This window comes from Rhincodon typus, chromosome 36, assembly GCF_021869965.1.
Source record: "Rhincodon typus isolate 14 chromosome 36, sRhiTyp1.1, whole genome shotgun sequence".
Lineage (NCBI taxonomy): Eukaryota > Metazoa > Chordata > Chondrichthyes > Orectolobiformes > Rhincodontidae > Rhincodon > Rhincodon typus.
This window is the reverse complement of record NC_063367.1, coordinates 23,745,487-23,764,339: the sequence shown is the minus strand read 5'-3', so window position 1 is coordinate 23,764,339 and position 18,853 is coordinate 23,745,487. Positions and strand designations below refer to the sequence as shown.

At 41.1% G+C, this 18,853-nt stretch overlaps 2 protein-coding genes across 2 annotated transcripts in view; one reads left to right on the top strand and one right to left on the bottom strand.

Moving 5' to 3' along the window:
* The first annotated feature begins 413 nt into the window (after nt 1-413).
* larp6a (La ribonucleoprotein 6, translational regulator a) lies at nt 414-9,279 on the top strand. Its single transcript, XM_020511642.2, has 3 exons — nt 414-1,277; nt 4,294-4,492; nt 7,689-9,279. Exons 1-3 carry the CDS (start codon nt 550-552, stop codon nt 8,766-8,768), a joined length of 2,007 nt encoding a protein of 668 aa, XP_020367231.2. The 5' UTR covers nt 414-549; the 3' UTR covers nt 8,769-9,279.
* An 863-nt stretch (nt 9,280-10,142) lies between these two features.
* Nucleotides 10,143-18,853, bottom strand: part of tm2d3 (TM2 domain containing 3) — a 29,297-nt gene continuing 20,586 nt past the window's right edge. The window contains exons 5-6 of the mRNA XM_020511643.2: nt 18,441-18,516; nt 10,143-10,780 (exon numbers count right to left, since the gene is read on the bottom strand). Of these exons, the coding sequence (XP_020367232.1) occupies nt 10,615-10,780; nt 18,441-18,516 (242 nt within the window). The 3' untranslated portion in view covers nt 10,143-10,614. The remainder of the gene's footprint in view (nt 10,781-18,440; nt 18,517-18,853) is intronic.

Genomic DNA, 18,853 nt, shown 5'->3' with positions numbered 1-18,853 from the left:
CTCTCTCTCTCTCTTGACAATGACCCTCTTGCTCTCTCTCTCTCTCTCTCTCTAGACAATGACCCTCTCTCTGTCTCTCTCTTTCTGTAGAGATTGACTTTCTGTCTCTCTCTTTCTCTCTCTGGACACTGACCTTCTCTTGACACTGAACGTCTCTCTCTCTCTCCACTCCCCACCCCCCCTCTGAACACTGACCGTCTCTCTCCCTCTTTGGACACTGACCATCTCTATCTCTCTCTCCCATTCACATCAGCGGCCATGGCTCTCTCTCCCTCTCTGGACACTGACCATCTCTATCTCTCTCCCTCTCTGGATACTGACCGTCTCTCTCTCTCTCTCCCTCCCCCCCCATTCACATCAGTGGCCATGGCTCTCTCTCCCTCTCTGGACACTGACCTCTTTCTCTTTCCCTTGCCACAGTCCTTCTCCTTCCCTCTGTGTACACTGACCCTCCCCATCTCTCTCTCTCGACACTGATCCTCTCTGTCTATCTATCTCCCTCTCTTGACACTGACCTTCTCTATCTCTCTCCCATTCACATCGGTGACCATGGCGCTCTCACTCTCTCTCTGGACACGGACCTTCTCTCTCTTTCTCTCTCTCCCTCTGGACACTGACTCCCTCTCTCTCTATCCAGACACTAACACTAACGCTCACGCACACACAAATAAACTGTGGCGTGTTTCTGTGAATCCAATAACCAGGGGGGAGGCGGCCTGTAGCCCTCTGTTGCTGATTGGGAGACTCCGAGTCCGAGCCCCCATAAGAAGACAGTGCGAGTCCCATCGAGCCCTTAGAGCCGCGGTCTTGCGTGTTCCGATGTGCAGCCTGCAGAGCGCCTTCCTGCGCTGGGCCGTGTTCCTGCTGCCGCCTCCTCAGAGGGAGTCGCTGTCGCACGGCGGCTTCATCTTCTGGGCAAAGCCCAGGCCCCGGGGTCCATGGAACGGCTCAGTCCGGGCCCGGGCCCCGCCTCGGGGCGGGCGGAGGGAGGTTATGGGCGGATACGGCCCGCCCTCGGCAGCAACAGCGGGCCCGAGCCTCGGAGACACTGCTCCCTGTCCGCTCGCTATCGACCACCGGAGCCTGGCGCACCCCGAGCGGTCGCTGATGGAAGATGTTGTACTGGGCCGGCCGCAGGGACCTGAGTCCCCGGTCTCCGAGCTCCCAGGTCCCGGGGATGTGAGTCTTTCCCCCACCATCCGGATTCAAGTGGCGCCGGCCGAGGAAGAGCTGCTTAGTCCCGGAGAACCGAGTCTCGGCGGCGGGGAAAACTCCCGGTGAGGGAATGAGGGGTTGCTAGAGAAGAGGAGAGGAGAGGGGTGGGGTGGGGTGGGGAGGGGACGGGACGGGACGGGACGGGACCTGGAGAAGGGGAGGGCTGTGTTGGGGGGGGGAACTGGCAGTTGTCTGGCAACTGAATTGAGAATGGTCAAACAATGAAGGCACAAATGGAAATGTGGAATAGATAATTTGAAACAATTGTATAAATATTGCTTTTGACATGAAAACCTAAAAAGATACAAATTGATCAAACCGAGATGCAGTTAAAGGAGATAGTAGGAACTGCTGATGCTGGAGAATCTGAGATAACAAGGTGTAGAGCTGGATGAACACAGCAGGCCAAGCAGCATCAGGAGCAGGAAAGCTGACCTTTTGGGTTGAGACCCTTCTTCAGAAATGTAGTTAAAGGAGAACAACTTGGGTTGAGTGCAATTTTCCCTACGAAGGAGATAATCTCTCTTGGAATGAAGACACATTCAAGTCTAGTTCCCAAAACTGCTTTTGCGCTCTGACCTTGGAGGACCGTGCAGTGGCAGGAAATCATATAGGGAAGAGTGGAAGTGTGGAGCTGGAAGAACACAGCAGGCCAGGCAGCATCAGAGCAGCAGAAAAGTTGATGTTTTGGGTCAGGACCCTTCTTCAAAAATCATTTGGGGAACTTAGGTTCAAGGTGTTCTTCTATATAAGCAAAAACTGAGGAAGAAGTTAAGGTACAAGAGCAAATTCAACTTGAAGGCTAAAGCATGGTAGCTATTACACTCCCTACCTACACTCTCCTTTACTGGCTCCATCCCCGCCTCTTCGACCTGTTTGTTTCCTCTCCACCTATCCTCTCCTCTATCCCTCTTCTATCTGCCTCCCACTCTCTCCCTATTTATTTCAAAACCCCCTTCCCCTCCCCCTCCCCCTTTTCTGATGAAGGGTCTAGGCCCGAAACGTCAGCCTCTCTGCTCCTATGATGCTGCTTGGCCTGCTGTGTTCATCCAGCCCTGCACCTTGTTGTCTCGGATTCTCCAGCATCTGCAGTTCCTACTATCTCTAGCTATTACAGAGACCTGGTTTCCAGGTGCAGTTTAGAAATTAAATAATGTATTCTTACTAGAGGTCTGCACGCATCTCCCATTAGTAAAATCATTGCTACCTCAATTCTCGGCTGCTTTATTACCCATTATAATTTTATCATTGAAATTTTTTCCTGGTTTATCTAAAGTATATTATTGAGGACAAAAAAATAAAGTTAGCAAAGGCTGCATGGTTTTTAATGGGAGGTGTGCTTAACTTTCCTATTGAGGCAGACCAGTGCATATCAGAAAGAGGATTGTGGGCCCCAGGCTAGTCTGCAACAATATGCCTGCAACTGTGTGTGTATTAATGAATAAATGGCAAAGTCAGCATGGTTTCATCAAGGGGAAGTCATGCCTGACAAATCTGCTAGAATTCTTCAAGGCAGTAATAAGCGGGTTAGACCAAGGAGAGCCAATGGATGTTATCTATCTGGACTTCAAGAAGGCCTGACAAGGTGCCACACAGGTGGTGGCTGGGTAGATAAGGGCCTGTGGTGTTAGATGCAAGGTGCTAGCATGGATAGAAGATTGGCTGTCTGGCAGAAAGCAGGCAGTGGGGATAAAAGGGTTTTTCTCATGATTGTAGCCGGTGACAAGTGGTGTTCCACGAGGGTCAGTATTGGGACAAGTTCTCACTTTTAAATTTAGATAATGCTCACTTCAATTGAATTGGAAAAAGACTAAAAGTAAGGTAGGCAAATCTTTTCATGGGTAAAATGACATCATTGGTGTTGCTCAAAGCTGATTTGAACGAGTTCTATTTGACAAAAGCACCAGCGGTTAATCACTTGGAGATGTAGACCAATATAAAACCAAAAAAATTCCAAAAAAAACTTGGCAATTGGAAAAGCAGCAAAAATGCAAAGGCTAACAAAATGTTAACTGATGCTACAAATTGTACTAAGAAACTAGTGTATAGTAAAATCAACACCTTTTAAAGGGTTGAATAAGAGAATGGTCAGGTAAAATGTGGGTACCTTTAAATTTGTAACTTTGATCATTAGTGAAGAATTTTGTATTTACAGTAGGGATGAGGTCAACATGCCAATTTGTCCCTGAATGTTTACAGCTTGGAAGTAATGGTGGTTTTGAAGCATCTCTAAATCACTGCTTAACTATAAAGTTGCCTATTGAGTGAAACAATTTGTTTTTATCTTAAATAAGAAATCCAAAGAACTGTAGATGTTGGAAATCAAACAAAAACAAATTGCTGGAAAAGGAGATAACAAGGTATAGAGCTGGATGAACACAGGCCAAGCAGCACCAGAGGAGCAGGAAAGCTGACTTTTTGGGCCTAGACCCTCCAGAAATGGGGGAGGGGGAGGGGAAGGGGATTCTGAATAAATTGGTGGGGGTGGTGGTGGCAGAAAGAAGATGGATAAAGGAGGTGGAGAGGAGACAGACAGGTCAAAGAGGTGGGGGTGGAGCCAGTAAAGGTGAGCGTAGGTGAGGAGTTAGGGAGGGGATAGGTCAGTCCAGGGAGGATGGACAGGTCAAGGGGGTGGGGCTTGAGGTGGGAGGAGGGGATAGGTGGGAGAAAGGACCGCTTAGGGAGGTGGGGACAAGCTGGGCTGGTTTTGGGATGTGGTTGGGGGAGGGGAGACTTTGAAGCTTGTGAAGTCCTGGAAAAACTCTGGTTTGGCACATCTGCGGAGAGAAAGCAGGGCTGTGACCCAAGACACTAACTCTGCTTTCTCTCCACAGATTCTGCCAGACCTGAATTTTTGAATTATTTTTATGCTTGTTTAACTGGATGAATGTGTTCCATTGTTGAGTATATTTGAGACATTCTTTTTTTGATTGAGAGGTTGAGTTTGAGCTTTGATGAACAGACAGCAAAGTGGAGTAGAGGTAGAAGCAGCCATGATCATACTGAATAGTAGAGCAGGCTCAGAGCCAAATGGCCTACTTCTATTTATTTTCTTTTATTCTTGTGTGCCTTCTCAAGTGCCTCGTTCAGTGGAGCAGAGGATGAGCTGGACAATGACTGGAGATCGCCTGAACCTGAGCTAATACAAAAACTAATTGCTCAGATTGAATATTACCTTTCTGATGAGAACCTGGAGAAAGATGCATTTCTTCTGAAACATGTGAGAAGAAATAAAATGGGATATGTCAGTGTTAAACTACTGACATCCTTCAAAAAGGTATGTTTCTATATTGGAGGATGGTTGAGGTAAAGTAGAAAAAAATTTTCTTGAGATCAAAGTAGTGGTTTGTTTTGGTGATAAATACTGAATGGCAGAGCTTAGACTAAAGTGGAATCTGTGCACAAATGTAATTAGTTGAATTAAACTTTCAAGATTTCAGCTTTCAGTTCAAGACTTATCAGCTCCACTGCACAGGAAAAAAAAATCCCTTAAGCCCATTGAGTCAGTATTGGTCAAAAAATCACTTAACTATTTTAATCCCTCATGTATGAATAAAGCTTTTGGATTGTATGAAATCTTCAAATTTTCTTATTCTTGTCTAAATTGTGGGATACTTAAATTAACTCTGCCTAAAAAGATGGGGTGCTGGTGAGTTTGTCTTGATGAAACGCCTTTCACAAATTTCTGCATAGCAATGTGAAATGGTGGTCAATGTAATGTTAATAGGCAAGTAATTCAGGCTAATGCTCTGGAAACATTAGTTCAGGTGTCACCACAGGGTGGGAGGATTGAATTCAGTTAATCTGGAAAATAAATTACATCTTAAAAGTAATTAATTCTAAGCTTGTTTGAATTGCATTCACCCCATAATTGCTCATCAGTTTTCCACCCAGATGCTCTTATTCTCCTCAGTTAAAACTTCTAACTTTCAACAGTAGTATTCTAAAACACAAACTATGAAGTAGACATGTGCAACACTGAAAATCTATGCATAAACATTTTACATGAAGTTTCGGAGGGAGAACAGGATCTCTCTAAAATGCTCCTACTGAATTGCTCCACTTTTTTCCCTCTTGTTCATCCCTGTCTCTAAACTCCTCCAGTTCAAAGTGGAAACATTTCAGATTCTAATGTGAATAATTAACTAGTTGTAATTGTTTTATAAATTCAATGTAAATATCATAGGATGTGAGCATTGCTGGCTATAAGCCAGCATTTGTTACCCATCCCTGATTCCTCAAGGTGGTAAGGTGCCACCTTGAATTGCTACAGTCCATGTGGTGTAAGTGCATCCATAAAACTGTCTGAGGGAAATCCAGGATGTTGACTCTGACTGAAGGAATATAAATATAGTTGCAAGTCAGGATGGTGTGTGGCTTCAAGGGGAACTTGCAGGCAGTGGTGCTGCCACACACTTGCTGCCCTATCCTTCTAGGTTGTAGTGGTACGTATTATACACAGGAAGCAGCTACAGCTTTTAGGCTGGATATTTAACTGGGAATATTTTGGTTACACCTCTGACAGTTTGGAGCTCTGATTTTGCAATTGATTCTTCAGTCCTGATGGCATTTACATAACAATACAAATTGACCCTTCATATGCATGTCAAATTGCCTTTTGAATGTTCTGATGGAATCTGATTCTACTGCTCTTTCTGCTAGTGCACACCAGATTATCTAAACCCTTAAGTAATTTTTCATTATTCCCTAATCCTCAGGTTATCATTCCACTTGTCACAGAAAACCACTTATTCCTATCTGCTCATTAATAACCCCTCAATCTATACCTCAATAGGTATCCAAATGTTTCCTGCTCTGAATATCAGCTTCCCCAGTGCCTTTGGCCTTGACAGCCATCCTAAATTCTGTCTGGAATTGTACCCAATATTTGCTTCTGAGTCAGTAAGTTTTGGGTTTGAGTTCCACTACAGAAATTAAACAGTAATTATGCTTAAAGTAATGGGTGTAAAGAGGTTGATATGTTCAGGTTGTGAAAACTACAATATAAGTAGATTATTCTGTTGCAAAAGCAAACAACTGACAGTATTAATGAGTTTGTCAAATCTGGAAAATCTGTCTATGATGTAAGCACCATCATATGCTCAACAGTTGAAAGCCTAATGTTACAAACATGTTAATACAATAATTTCATTTTCAGTTCAACAATTCAAAATGTAGAGAAATGGGAGGCAATTCACTTTCTACATTGAAAGGGGTTGTTTCTACTTAGAGCCAGAAACAGTGAGGATCTTGGTAATAACAAAAATGTCACGGTGAAGAACAGGAACAGAAATGTTCAAAGAATAATGCAGCACTGGACTTTGCTAAGAATAGAATAATAAAGGGATAGAATTTAATTTGGCATACAGAACCCTGAGGCCACAACTGCAGTTCTGAGTACTTTTTTATTCTCTCATGGAACCTGGATCTCACTGGCTGACCAGTATTTATTGTCTGCCCTAAGTTGTCCTTGAAGGTGGTGTGAGCTACCTCCTTAAACTGCTGCAGTCCACTTGGATCACATCTTTGGAAAGAGGGCCTTGGAGTGAGTGGTGTGTAAGTGACCAAGTTACCTAGGCCCCAAGGGTTAATGTAAAAATTATATAAAATCAACATACAATGGGTGCTGGAGATCTGAAATATAAACAGAAAATGCTAGATAAACTTGGTAAGTCTGGCAGTGTCTGCAGAGAGAGAAACAATGAATGTTTCAAATATGGTATAGCTCTTCAGACCTTTCTGATGCTTTCAAATTCTTAACCGTCTTTCAACAGCTGCTGTCAGACCTGAGTTTAACCAGCATTTTGTTAGATATTTTAAAGTACAATTTCTGCTAGAAATTACAAAATGAAGGTGTAGTTGAGGAACAGATGGGAAAGCTGCTTTCAGCTCGAAGTCTAGAATGAGGGTGTAGTCTCAAATTAATGGGCCATTCATGAATGAAATTAGTCAAAACTTTACAATGAGTGGAACACTCTTCTCCAAACTGCAATTTAATACTAGGTCAATTTTTATTTTTAAATCAGGTGGAGACTTTCATTCATGTTTTAAAGGTGGAAACATTGTCCCCAGTCAGACACGATCCTAACCCTCTTAAATGATTTGAGAATATGCAACCATCTCTCACTATTTTGATTATATTTCCACATTTATCTCTACCTCCCATCCTTGCCAACCAAATGCATCACTTCACACTGACATGACAATACCTATTCATTTACCACCCCACCATAAAATGTCTACATGACATTCAATTCAGCTTGTGAATAACTGTATTCACGCAGATGTTTTAGGAATGTAGAACTTTATTTCTTGATTGGACAAGTTTGAAATAATTGTCAATTAAAATTAAACCACAATTTTGAAATTGGTTTCTCTATCCTTGTAAAGCTGCAATTCTTGCTGCAGTGGAGTCAGTAATTGATAGTAAATTTTAGCCTTGCCACATCCCACTAAACTTTCACCTTTTCCAGGTGAAGCATCTCACTCGTGATTGGCAAACCACTGCCTTTGCTTTGAAGCACTCGGAGCTACTAGAACTGAATGAAGAAGGAAGAAAGGTGAGAAGGAAGACTGCTGTTCCAGTGTTTCCTAGTGAAAACCTTCCCAGTCGGATGCTGTTGATATATGATTTACATGTGTGTCCAGAATTTCAATTCTTAAACCAAAATCACAAGTCTGAAAATGGAGGATTACAAGAGAAGTTAATAGAGCACATATTAAAAGTATTTGGCTTGTTTGGTACAATTTCTTCTGTTCGAGTTCTAAAACCTGGAAAGGAACTTCCTGCAGATGTGAAGAGATTAAGTAATCGGTATTCCCAGTTGGGTGTGAAAGAGTGTGTAATTATAGAGTTTGAAGATGTTGAATCTGCAATCAAAGCACACGAGACACTTGGAAAAACTGATGAGGGCATGAAAGTGGTGCTGATAGGGATGAAACCACCAAAGAAGAAAGGTGTCAGAGAGAAGACCAAAGAACCTGAAGATCTTTATAAGAATGTGTCAAAAAGCAAATCTGCCAATAAGCGAGTTGAGGAGCTGCAGTACATGGGTGAAGATTCCTCTGCATACAGCTCATCTGAAGCTGAAAGCAACCCTGCATCACCCATGCTGAGCCGCAAGCTTAAACCCAATAATCAGCTGAGCCCTAACTTGTATCAAAATCACCTGAGCCCTAATACTTCACCTCGATCTAGTCCATGGAATAGTCCACGTTCAAGTCCTTCAATACACCGTAAAAACACCATTCCCTGTAAATCCACACTTGCTGGAGATGCAAAACTCAGTATTACAACTTCTGAAATTGGAAGTAAGTGGACTGACTATTCATCTGACAGTAGCAATACACCATCAGGCAGTCCATGGGTACAGAGAAGAAAGCAAGCACATGCATTATCATATGAGAACAGCCCTGTAGACAGCCCTATGCTTTCCCAAAAAACACATAATGCAGGTGGACTACCACGAGGAGTAATGCGTTTGCCTAGAGGGCCAGATGGTACAAAAGGATTCCAAACTCATGCTGAAAGGAATAAGCCACTTGTAATCTGATGTGCTGTTTTGTTTCTGTTCCTTATAATATATATCTTCCTATCCTTTTTTAGAATAACTGAGATTATGTATGTGACTAATGGAAAAGTTTATACCAAAAAATGGGATCAAAGTGAAGCAATTTTCTAAGTGTTTAAGTTTTTTGTAACTTCTGCAGTGGTAAACTGCAATGACATTATTTGCCTGTATTTTGGGAAAGTAATCTACCTTTTTTTTTAAAAAAAAAAAACTTGAAAGCTTTTGTTCTGAAGGAAAAGCGGCAGCTTCCTAATTTTGAGATGAAACACTAGAGGGGGGGAAAAAGTATTATACACTGTGGCTTACAGCACAAATTAAAACAGCCACCAATAAGTTGGCTAACCTGACATGAGAAAGTAAGTTTCCTGCTGGTTGTTGTAAAATCTGAGCTGTACTTGGAATTAATAAGTATGGAAAAGTATGCATTGGCAGTCACATTTGGACAAATCAAGATTGTATTACTGTTACAAATAAAAGTAGATTAAGCAGTTTATTTTATGCCTATTTAATTTGTTGTGAAAACTTTTTTTTTTTTTCCCCCTCATCCCCTTACCAGTACTCCAATCTTGTTTGAATTCCATGGTATTGTTTCTCACTACTTTAAGCCAAGGGGTTCTACCTGAGTTTCTAGTGGTAGCAGTTACTATTTACTTATGCTTGTTAACATTATCAAAAACTAAAGCTTGCACTGAAATAAAAGGTGCATATGCAAGTATGGTAAATCAGGAATCAAAATTAGAACAGTGAAGCTTTAGCAGACTTAATATCTTCCTTCATCTATTGATAGTGCAGTGAAAAGCTTAACTTGCATTCAGTCCCAATTTTCACTTTTAATAACCAAGGAACAAGAGTTGAGAGGTTTGACCTACCTCCTATAGAAGTAATTATTGGAAAAACTTAAATTGGAAAGTCTTAGATTTTGTTTAAGAGCAAGAGATCCAATTGGGGGGAAAAAGATGAGTATGCCATGATTAGTGTACCTGTGGTCTGAATTGACTCAAGCACCTTACCTAAAAGTTATTAACCATTGAGTCAGTATTGTGGTTATCAGAATTGCATGTTTGAAAGCAAGCATTTACTAAATGACTCCCAAAGGATAGTGATTTAAAAGATGTTCGAGTTCTAAAACTCGAACTCGTACTAAGCCTGCAGGCTACATAAAATGCACACTGAATTGCAATGGAAGCAGACAATCAACCCTAATCCTCCAGCTAATCCAAATGATGCTGTCATGTCACAATCTCAAAACACCCAATATCCCCAGTTTGCTAGGCTAACAAGCCCATATCATAATTTGCAGTCCAGCATGTTTAACCACCCCACTTAAAACCATTCATTTATACATTAACATTTCACTCAAGTTGTTTAGTACTTTATTAGCATTTTTTTAAAAGTTTTTCACCATTATTTATAATTCAGATTATGCCATATTTTGTCAAATTCCACTTTGACACCTGTTACTTTTAATAAGTTTTTCAGGAAACCATTCAATCCATGCCCTAATAAATTATCTGCAGCCCTCCACAGAAGGGACTCAATCAAAACCAGCATGAATCAAGGGAATAATCAGAAAAAGCAACAAACCACAGCAGGATCTCAAGGATTCCTTCATTGATCATATCAATGATCATTATAGCCACTGCTAGCCTGCAAAACCTAAAAGCAACAGGTCTTATTCTTGTTGAATTGTCTGTAAATCCTCACCTTGGCAAAGAAAGGCAAAAATGATACAGTACAAATACTTGATGCAACAGCTATTCCATAATTCAACATGGTGCCGTCACTTATTGAGTTCAGGGCCATCACAGGATGAAGCTTCTTGTGTAGATCAGATGTATAGAGAGCCATCTGCAGGCCCAACGTACCCAATCCCAATCAGCAGTACATCAATCAAGGTCCATATTCCAAGCCCTCCAAAGCTGAAGAGTTTGCCAAGACCTTCTTTCCATTGGCCCAAATAGAAGCGGTCAGCTCCGAACCCTCCCAATGTGATGCTGAAATCAAATTAGAACTGTCATTAAGCAAGCAGGAAATGTTAGTCCATGAGCAAAGTGATCCTCGCGCTTTTGTTTTTCTAGTTCTCAGTGCACAGGCAAGAAAACTCATTAATTCATCCAAAGGAAAATCAATGAAAGCATTTTTACTGAAGATTTCCACTTGAGCTCAAGAACACAGGTACAGGAGTAAGCCATTTAGCTTCACCATTCAATACGATCATGGCTGATTGAACACGTTTATCCATTCCCCAACAACCCTGTACACCATTGGTAATCAGAAATCTATCAATGTTTACCTTGAACATACCGGAATATTGAGCTTGTACAGAATTCCAAAGGTTCACAATCCCTCTGAATAAAGAAATTCTCATCTCACATCCCCTAATTGAATATTCCTCAACATGCATTATCCTGTATAGCCCTTTAAAGATCTAAGTCTCAATGAATTCGCCTGTCATTTCAAAACTCTTGAGAATATAGGCCCAGTTTGCTCAATCTCTCTTCACAGGAAGGTGCCAAATCTCAGCAGAGAAAGCGCAAGTGGCCTGTGTTCTGGTGTTAACATTTCTGGACTCTGCAAAAAAAAAAAAAACAGCTGGAGTTCCTGCTATTAATCACTTTCTGCTAACTTTCAGAATAAACACAAAAGGACTTGGGTGAGCAGAGTCAGGTTCATTCAGCAGTTTAATACTTCCCAAAACTTGCTGTCTCGGTTCCAACTAATTTGCAGGGACAGACCATACCTCACAAAGGATCATATTGGTCTGTCAATTCTCACAAAGTTTTACACTTCAATAAAAACAAAATCTAACCCTCACATGATCAAGTTATCAAACCAAAGGAACATAACTGTAGCAAAGGCAAATGATGGCTTGTCCAACATACAGAATTTTAGAATACTGAAAAATACAAAAGGAACTCAGTATCAACATAAATTTTAACTAAAACACAGTTCCATAAAACTATCTTTACCACCTACCAGTACCCTAAATTCTGCAAAAAGAACCAAGTTGTTCCGCCAGAGAGCATCTGCGGATAGAAAATTCTAAAGTTTATTTTTTCATGTCAGTGAACTTTTACAGAACAATACTTCTTGTCTCTCCACAAATGCTCCTGTGTATTTCCAGTATTTTTTGCTTTCCATGCGTAGAAACATAACCGTTTTATAGGTTTAAAAAATACTTTAAACAAATTTAAGGCAAAAAGCCTGACAATGTTACCGGTCGTGATCTGCAACAAACCAAGCTGGACTGAAAACCAAATCTTGTGTGCAAATTTCAGCCTAAAACAAACCTGTTCAACTGTGAAACTATGAAAAGTGCCATCAAGAAAAACAGCAGCAATCAAAAGAGTCAAGTGAGAGGCAATGATATTTGAATTTATGAAAAGTGTGCCATGGGAAGACAGGACAATTTAAATAAGATGGAGCTTATCTCCCATAAAATTCAAATACTTCTTCTGGAATACTGACTGTAAGGGCCTTACTGGTGAAAACAAAAGAAAGATGAACAGCTTTCTGGGCAGCTTCAAAATCTTTGGTTTAAATGAAGAATGTAGAATATAATTGGCTACTGTGCTTTTAAAAGTCAGATCGTAGTAAGGTGTGCCTGTCAGTTTAATAACAATGGCTGATCACTTCAGGCAATTATTTCGCCAGTTGGTTTCATTATTGAGCATTCTAGTGACATGTTGTTAAAACATTTATTTGCTGGGAGTAAAGCAATCTTTTTATTCTAATTGTAGTTTTCTTTTTCCCTTTCTCAACCTTTAAATCTGTGGTCATTTACTGAAATTTTTTTTGTTTGGTAAATTTTATGTCTGTAACTGTAGGGGCAAGTGAACTAACTCCATTTAACCCAACAATCTTTTGAGACATCAATTTGTTACCTTGTAATGGTGTATCTCCTGTAATGCATTTGAACAAAGTTGGTGTCATGCCATCAAGTAGCGCACCAGTTGCAGAACCAGAAGTGATGTGCCTGTTCTTGTTGCTGCTCCCCACTGTCCTGCAGGCCATTCCCTTGGCTACTTTTTTCCCCCCCAAACATATCCGTTGCTGCTGGCCACATCAGCTGTGTTGCTGGCCAGTGCCTGGCTCACCATTTTGCAAAGGGAGTGGGCCAGTGAGTGTGATGGCAAGCAATATGTGGAACAACAGCTTTAAAATAGATCTTCAGGGCAGCAGGATACTACATGAAATAAACATTACACAACTTCCACAGCATTGCTGGAAGTGGTGCCGCAAGCACTGGGACTGCATGGCTGTGGGTGTGTGCTATGCAGTTTTAGCATTAAATGTAATCACCTTTAAATTCCACTCAAAATTACAGATATAGAAACATAGAAAATAGGAGCAGGAATAGGCCATTTGGCCCTTCAAGCCTACTCAGCCATTCATTATAACCATAGCTGATTTTTCAACTAGCCCAGTCCTACTTTTTCCCCATATCCTTTGATCCCTTTAGCCCAAAGTGTTACATACAACTCCTTCTTGAAATCATACAATGTTTGACTTAGCCTCACATTCATACAACGCATCTTTATTAGTCTTTAACCTCACATCCTCTTTGATGTACTTTCCTACTGATCTTTATCTCTAAACTTAGTTATATCTTTGTTCCAACATCTAAGTTATTGACATAAATTGTAAAAGAACAATACAGCACAGGAACAGGCCCTTCGGCCCTCCAAGCCTGCGCCTCCACATTTTGCCCTTCCATACTAAAACTGACTTCACTAAAGGATCCGCATCCCTCTATGTCCTTCCTATTCGTGTATTCATCCAGGTGTTTCTTGAATGCTGCTATTGTGCGGCTTCCACTACCTCCACTGCAATGCGTTCCAGGCATTCACCATCCTTTGTGTGAAAAACGTGCCTCGCACATCTCTTTTTAACTCCCCCCTCCCATACCACGACCCCCCTCGCACCTTGAGCCTGTGTCCACTAGTAATTGACCCCTCCACCCTGGGCAAAAGCCTCATACTTTCCACTCTATCCATGCCATTCCCAATCTTACAAACTTCTACTGGGTCGCCCCTCAACCTCCTGCATTAGTGAAAACAAACTGAGTCTAGCCAACCTTTCTTCATAGTTAGAATCCCCCATACCAGGCAATATCCTGGTAAACCTTTTCTGTACCCTGTCCAAAGCATCCACATCCTTCTGGTAGAGTGGTGACCAGAACTGTACTCAATATTCCAAGTGTGGCCTAACTAAAGCTCTATAAAGCTGCAGCATTATTTGTCTATCCTTATAGTCAGTGCCCCTTTTGATAAAGGTAAGCATGCCATAAGCCTTTTTTATTACCTTATCTACCGGTGTTGCCACCTTCAGTAATCTAAGGACCTGCACAACCAGATTCCTCTGCATATCAATACTCCTACGGGTTCTGCCATTCACTGTACAATTTCCACCTGTACCTGACATACCAAAATGCATCACTTCACATTTGGCTGGATTAAACTCCATCTGCCATTTTTCTACCCGTGCTTCCAACTGATCTACATCTTGCTGCATCCTCTGACAAGCCTCCTCACTATCCATAACTCCTCCAATCTTTGCATTGACCACAAACTTACTAATTAGGCCAGCTACTGTTTCCTCCAAATCATTTATGTGGATCATGAACAGATGTCCCTGCACTGATCCCTGTGGAACACGAGTAGTCACAGCTCTCTGTTCCAAAATGCATCCTTCCACCGCTACGCTCTGTCTCCTATGACTAAGCCAGTTCTGTATCCATCTTGCCAGCCTACCCCTGATAACACGTGACCTAATCTTTTGTACCAGTCTGCCATGAGGGACCTTGTCAAAGGCTTTACTAAAGTCCATGTAGACAACATCAACCGCTTTCCCCTCAATCACTTTTGTCACCTCCTCAAAAAACTTGATTGAAATTTATACAATTGAAGCACCAGCACAGACACTTGCAGGATTTCACTTTTTACATCCTGCCAATCAGAAAAATGGCCCATTTATGTCTACTCTCTATTTTCTGCCAGCCAATATCCTATCCAGGCCTCTACAACACAAGCTTCTACTTTGTGCAATAACCTTTCAATGAGGTACCTTATCAAATCCAAGTATAGAACATCAACAAGCTTACACTTAGCCACAGTGTATGTTCTTTCTTCAAAGAGCTCCAATAAATTGGTTAAAATATGATTTTGCTTTCACAAAACCATACTGACTCTTCATAGTTACCTTGAATTTTTGCAAGTGCCCAGCTATAACCTCCGTCATGATCAATACTAATGCCTTCCCTACTATGCTGCTCTTTCTTAAATTAGTATCCAGGTTCACTTCATCCAGCTCAGCTTTCATGCCCACATAGTTGCTCTTATTTAAGTCTCAAAATACTAGTCTTCAACACACTCTTCTCCCCGATTACTTTACTTGAGGTCATTAATTAATCTTGTCACTATACACAACATCAAATCTAATCTAACCTATTCTCTGGTTGATTCCATAAAGTGTTCTGCTCTAAGAAAACTTCAAAAACATTCCGTAAATTCCTCATCTAGGCTACTATTGTCCATCCCCTACTATTACTACCAAATTCCTTTTCACTTTACCCTTTGAATGACCTTCTGTACCACAATGCCATGGTCGGTTAACTCATTGAGTCATAGTTACACAGCATGTAAACGGACCCTTTGGTCCAACTCTTCCATGCCGACCAGATACCCTAAACTGATCTAGTCCCCTCTGGCCCATATTCCTCTAAACCCTTCCTGTTCGTGTACCCATCCAGATGCCTTTTAAAATGTTATAATCGTATCTGCCTCCACCACTTCCTCTGGCAGCTCATTCAATACACGCACCACCCTCTACGTGAAAATGCTGCCCCTCAGGTCCCTTTCAAATCTTACCCCTCTCACCTGAAAGCAATGGACTCCAGTTTTGGACTCCCCTACCCTGGGAAATATCTACCCTGAAGCTCTCACACATCCAAGCAAGCTGAAAGAACCTTTAAGCTACTGACCAATGGCAAAGGCTTGAGGTCTGCCCTCTGGCAGCCACATTTGCCAATTCTCAACTACTGATCAAATCAGAACCTATCCTAAAGGGAGCAACTGCCTCCTGGTACAAATCATCCAGGTAACTATTCCTACCCTGACAGTTAGTGACAACAGCTCAGCCTGCAGCTCAATGACTCATGAGCCATGAGCCATGAGCCAAAGCTTCTTCAATCGCAAACATTTAATGCACACATTTGCTCTGGATCACACAGACATCCAGGAGCTCCCATATTCTGTAACCATGACACCTGCCACCCTAATGCATTTCAATTAATTACCTAAATATTTTGTTCCACTATTTAAATTTCCTTTTTTATATACTTTATTAACCTTACCACTCGTATCTATAATAAAGAGATGGTTTGTTCCCCTGAAGGGGAGTAAGAGCCAATATCTAGAGTATGACAAAGTTGGGAAACAAAAAAGCACAAGCAAAACAGAATCTCCTTCCCCTCCATACACAATTCCCCAGCACTCTGTTCAAAGCCATACTTAGTGCTAAGTCACACTGAGATGCATGTCTTTATATATTTCTGAAAAAGAATTAGTTGACCCCAGTAACAGAAGAAAACAGTTTCAACTAGTTTCCTTAATTAACTTCAACTGCTCTTAAAGTGGAGACTTTGTAAAACACTGCATTAGTATTGGAAATTTAGAATTGAACCAGCATTTCAGTTAAATATTAAATATAAACAACAAAAGTTTCTTTAAATGGAGATTTAGAGTCCCTTACTCACTGTCAGTATCCAGTCATCAATATTCCAACATTTTTCATGAAGACATTCTCCGGAACTTGCCCAGCTGTAGCAAAGCTGTTTCAGTAATTCTACAACACTGGCATTACCTGACAATGTAGAACATTACCCACACATGTCCTGTCACAAAAACCAGGACAAATCCAATCCAACCAATTAAGACCCCGGTCTACTCTCCATCATCAGCAAAATAATGGAAGGGGTCATCAACAATCTAAGATAGTCATGGTTGTTGGTGGTTAATCATCTCAGTCTCAAGAGATCTTTGCAGGAATGCCTCAAGGTAGGGTCTCAGATCCAACCATCTTCAGCTGCTTCATTAATGAGCTTTCCCCTATGAGAAAGGTCAGAAGTAGGGATATTCGCTCATGACTGCACAGTGTTCAGACACTCAGGTTCTGGATCAGAAAAACAATAAATTCAGCAAATATAACTATTGTGGCAAGAGAAGAGTTAGAGGCAGAAAGTTCTGTTACAAGTATTTCATTTTCTGATTCCCCAAAGTCTGTCCACCAACTACAAGGCATAAAATTGGGAGTTGCCTGGATGACGGCAGCTTCAACAACACTGAGAAGGTCAAAGCAAACAGTGCACTGCAACAATTCATCAAAGCTCCTTTAAACAGCACCTTCCACCGCCAGAATGGCAGCAAATTCATAGGAACATCACCAACTGCAAGCTTCCATCTAAGCATTTCATTCTAAATTGGAACTACAGTCACCATTTTTATACTGTCACTCAGTCAATATCCTGGAACTCCCTTAACAGGATTGTGAGTATACCTACACTCTGTGGACTGCAGTGGTTGAAAAAGACAATTATAATTAAGAAATTAGGGATGGGCAATAAATGCTGGCCTAAGCCAGTGAAGCCCACATTCCATGAAAGAATAAATAACATGTTTCAGATAATTGAACGATTTGACAGTTTAAATAAAAAGAAACTCTCCTCTCCAGTGGGAGAGCCTAGAACAAGGAAGGAAAACATAATAAGAGAACAGCAATTCAACAATCATGCCTGGAAGACTTCTTCACACATATGGCACTGTAAGACTGCAACTCTGCCTAAAAAGCTGTTGAGGTCAATTGAAAATGTAACAAAGTTAAATTCATAGATTTTTGATCAGCAAGTATCCAATGGGTCATAGAACTGAGGTCAGTAGTCGGAGTTAGGAATTAGATCAACAATAATTCAAATCAATGTTAGGACAGATTTGGAAGCTACCCTTATGAATTCACTTCAGAATTTCTGAATCCTTTCTGGATCTTGAAAAATCCTATGGAAAGACTGGAACTGATGAAATGCAATAAATGATACGAATGCAATGATTTCTATTACAGAAATCTGCACTAATCCCAGAAATAACCACTATATGGTTAGCACTAGACTCAGCGAATATTTATTTTAAATCAATCTGTTCACCACGCAATGATACACCTCCAGGGCAGGTAGGACTTGAACTCAAATCTTCTGGTCCAGAAGTTGGGATATTATCACTGCACCACAACACCCACAACACTCAGGAAATATACGAAGCTCAACAACCAGAATGAACGGCTCCACCTGGAAATAAGCCTTAATACCCATTATTTGTCCCCTGTAACCACTACGGATGGAAAATGAGGTGGAAGAACAGAGCAGATTGGATCATACTGATGGATAAATACTTCTTAGTGGAAATGAAACTGTCTATAAGCTGTAGGTAAGTACAGGGCATTATCATTCAATTAAAGGCATGTGTTTTTGTGGTACCATTGTGGGTGATGAACATCACTCAACTGCCTGTCAGCATTCAACAAGAACACACAAAAGCTTAAGAACAAGTCTTCAGACAGGAGTTTCAGCCAAAACAAAAAACACATATCAGTACATGCTCTCACCTCAGAGCTAATGCAGTTGACCACTTGTAACCCCCTGTCCAATTGCAAAACATCTTCTTTTGAAACGTACGATTTCCTGTGGGATAATGTAGAAAATCATTTAAATCTGAGAATTAGAGTTTTTTTCAATTTCTCTCAACTTATCTGTATGGTTGAGGGATCATTCACAAAGGTGTGCTTAAAACTTGAAAAAAGTTAAACAAAAATATATTGTGGAATAACAGTCACACAAATGTACTGGCACCGTCCACTTGTACAAAGCCTGTACATGGCAGCTATCAGTTCTAGTAAATATGTGTATATCACAGACAACTAAACCAACAAATCAGAAATTGCTGGAAAAACGCAGCAGGTCTGGCAACACCTGTGGAGCGAAAGCAGAGTTAATGGGGTCCCATGATCATTCTTCAGAA

Bases quoted from the DNA above. Each gene is read 5' to 3' on its own strand.
- larp6a (XM_020511642.2), top strand. From the start codon at position 550: ATGGCGCTCTCACTCTCTCTCTGGACACGGACCTTCTCTCTCTTTCTC. The intron at 1,278-4,293 runs GTGAGGGAATGA...TGCCTTCTCAAG, and splicing joins GGCGGCGGGGAAAACTCCCG to TGCCTCGTTCAGTGGAGCAG. The intron at 4,493-7,688 runs GTATGTTTCTAT...CACCTTTTCCAG, and splicing joins TACTGACATCCTTCAAAAAG to GTGAAGCATCTCACTCGTGA.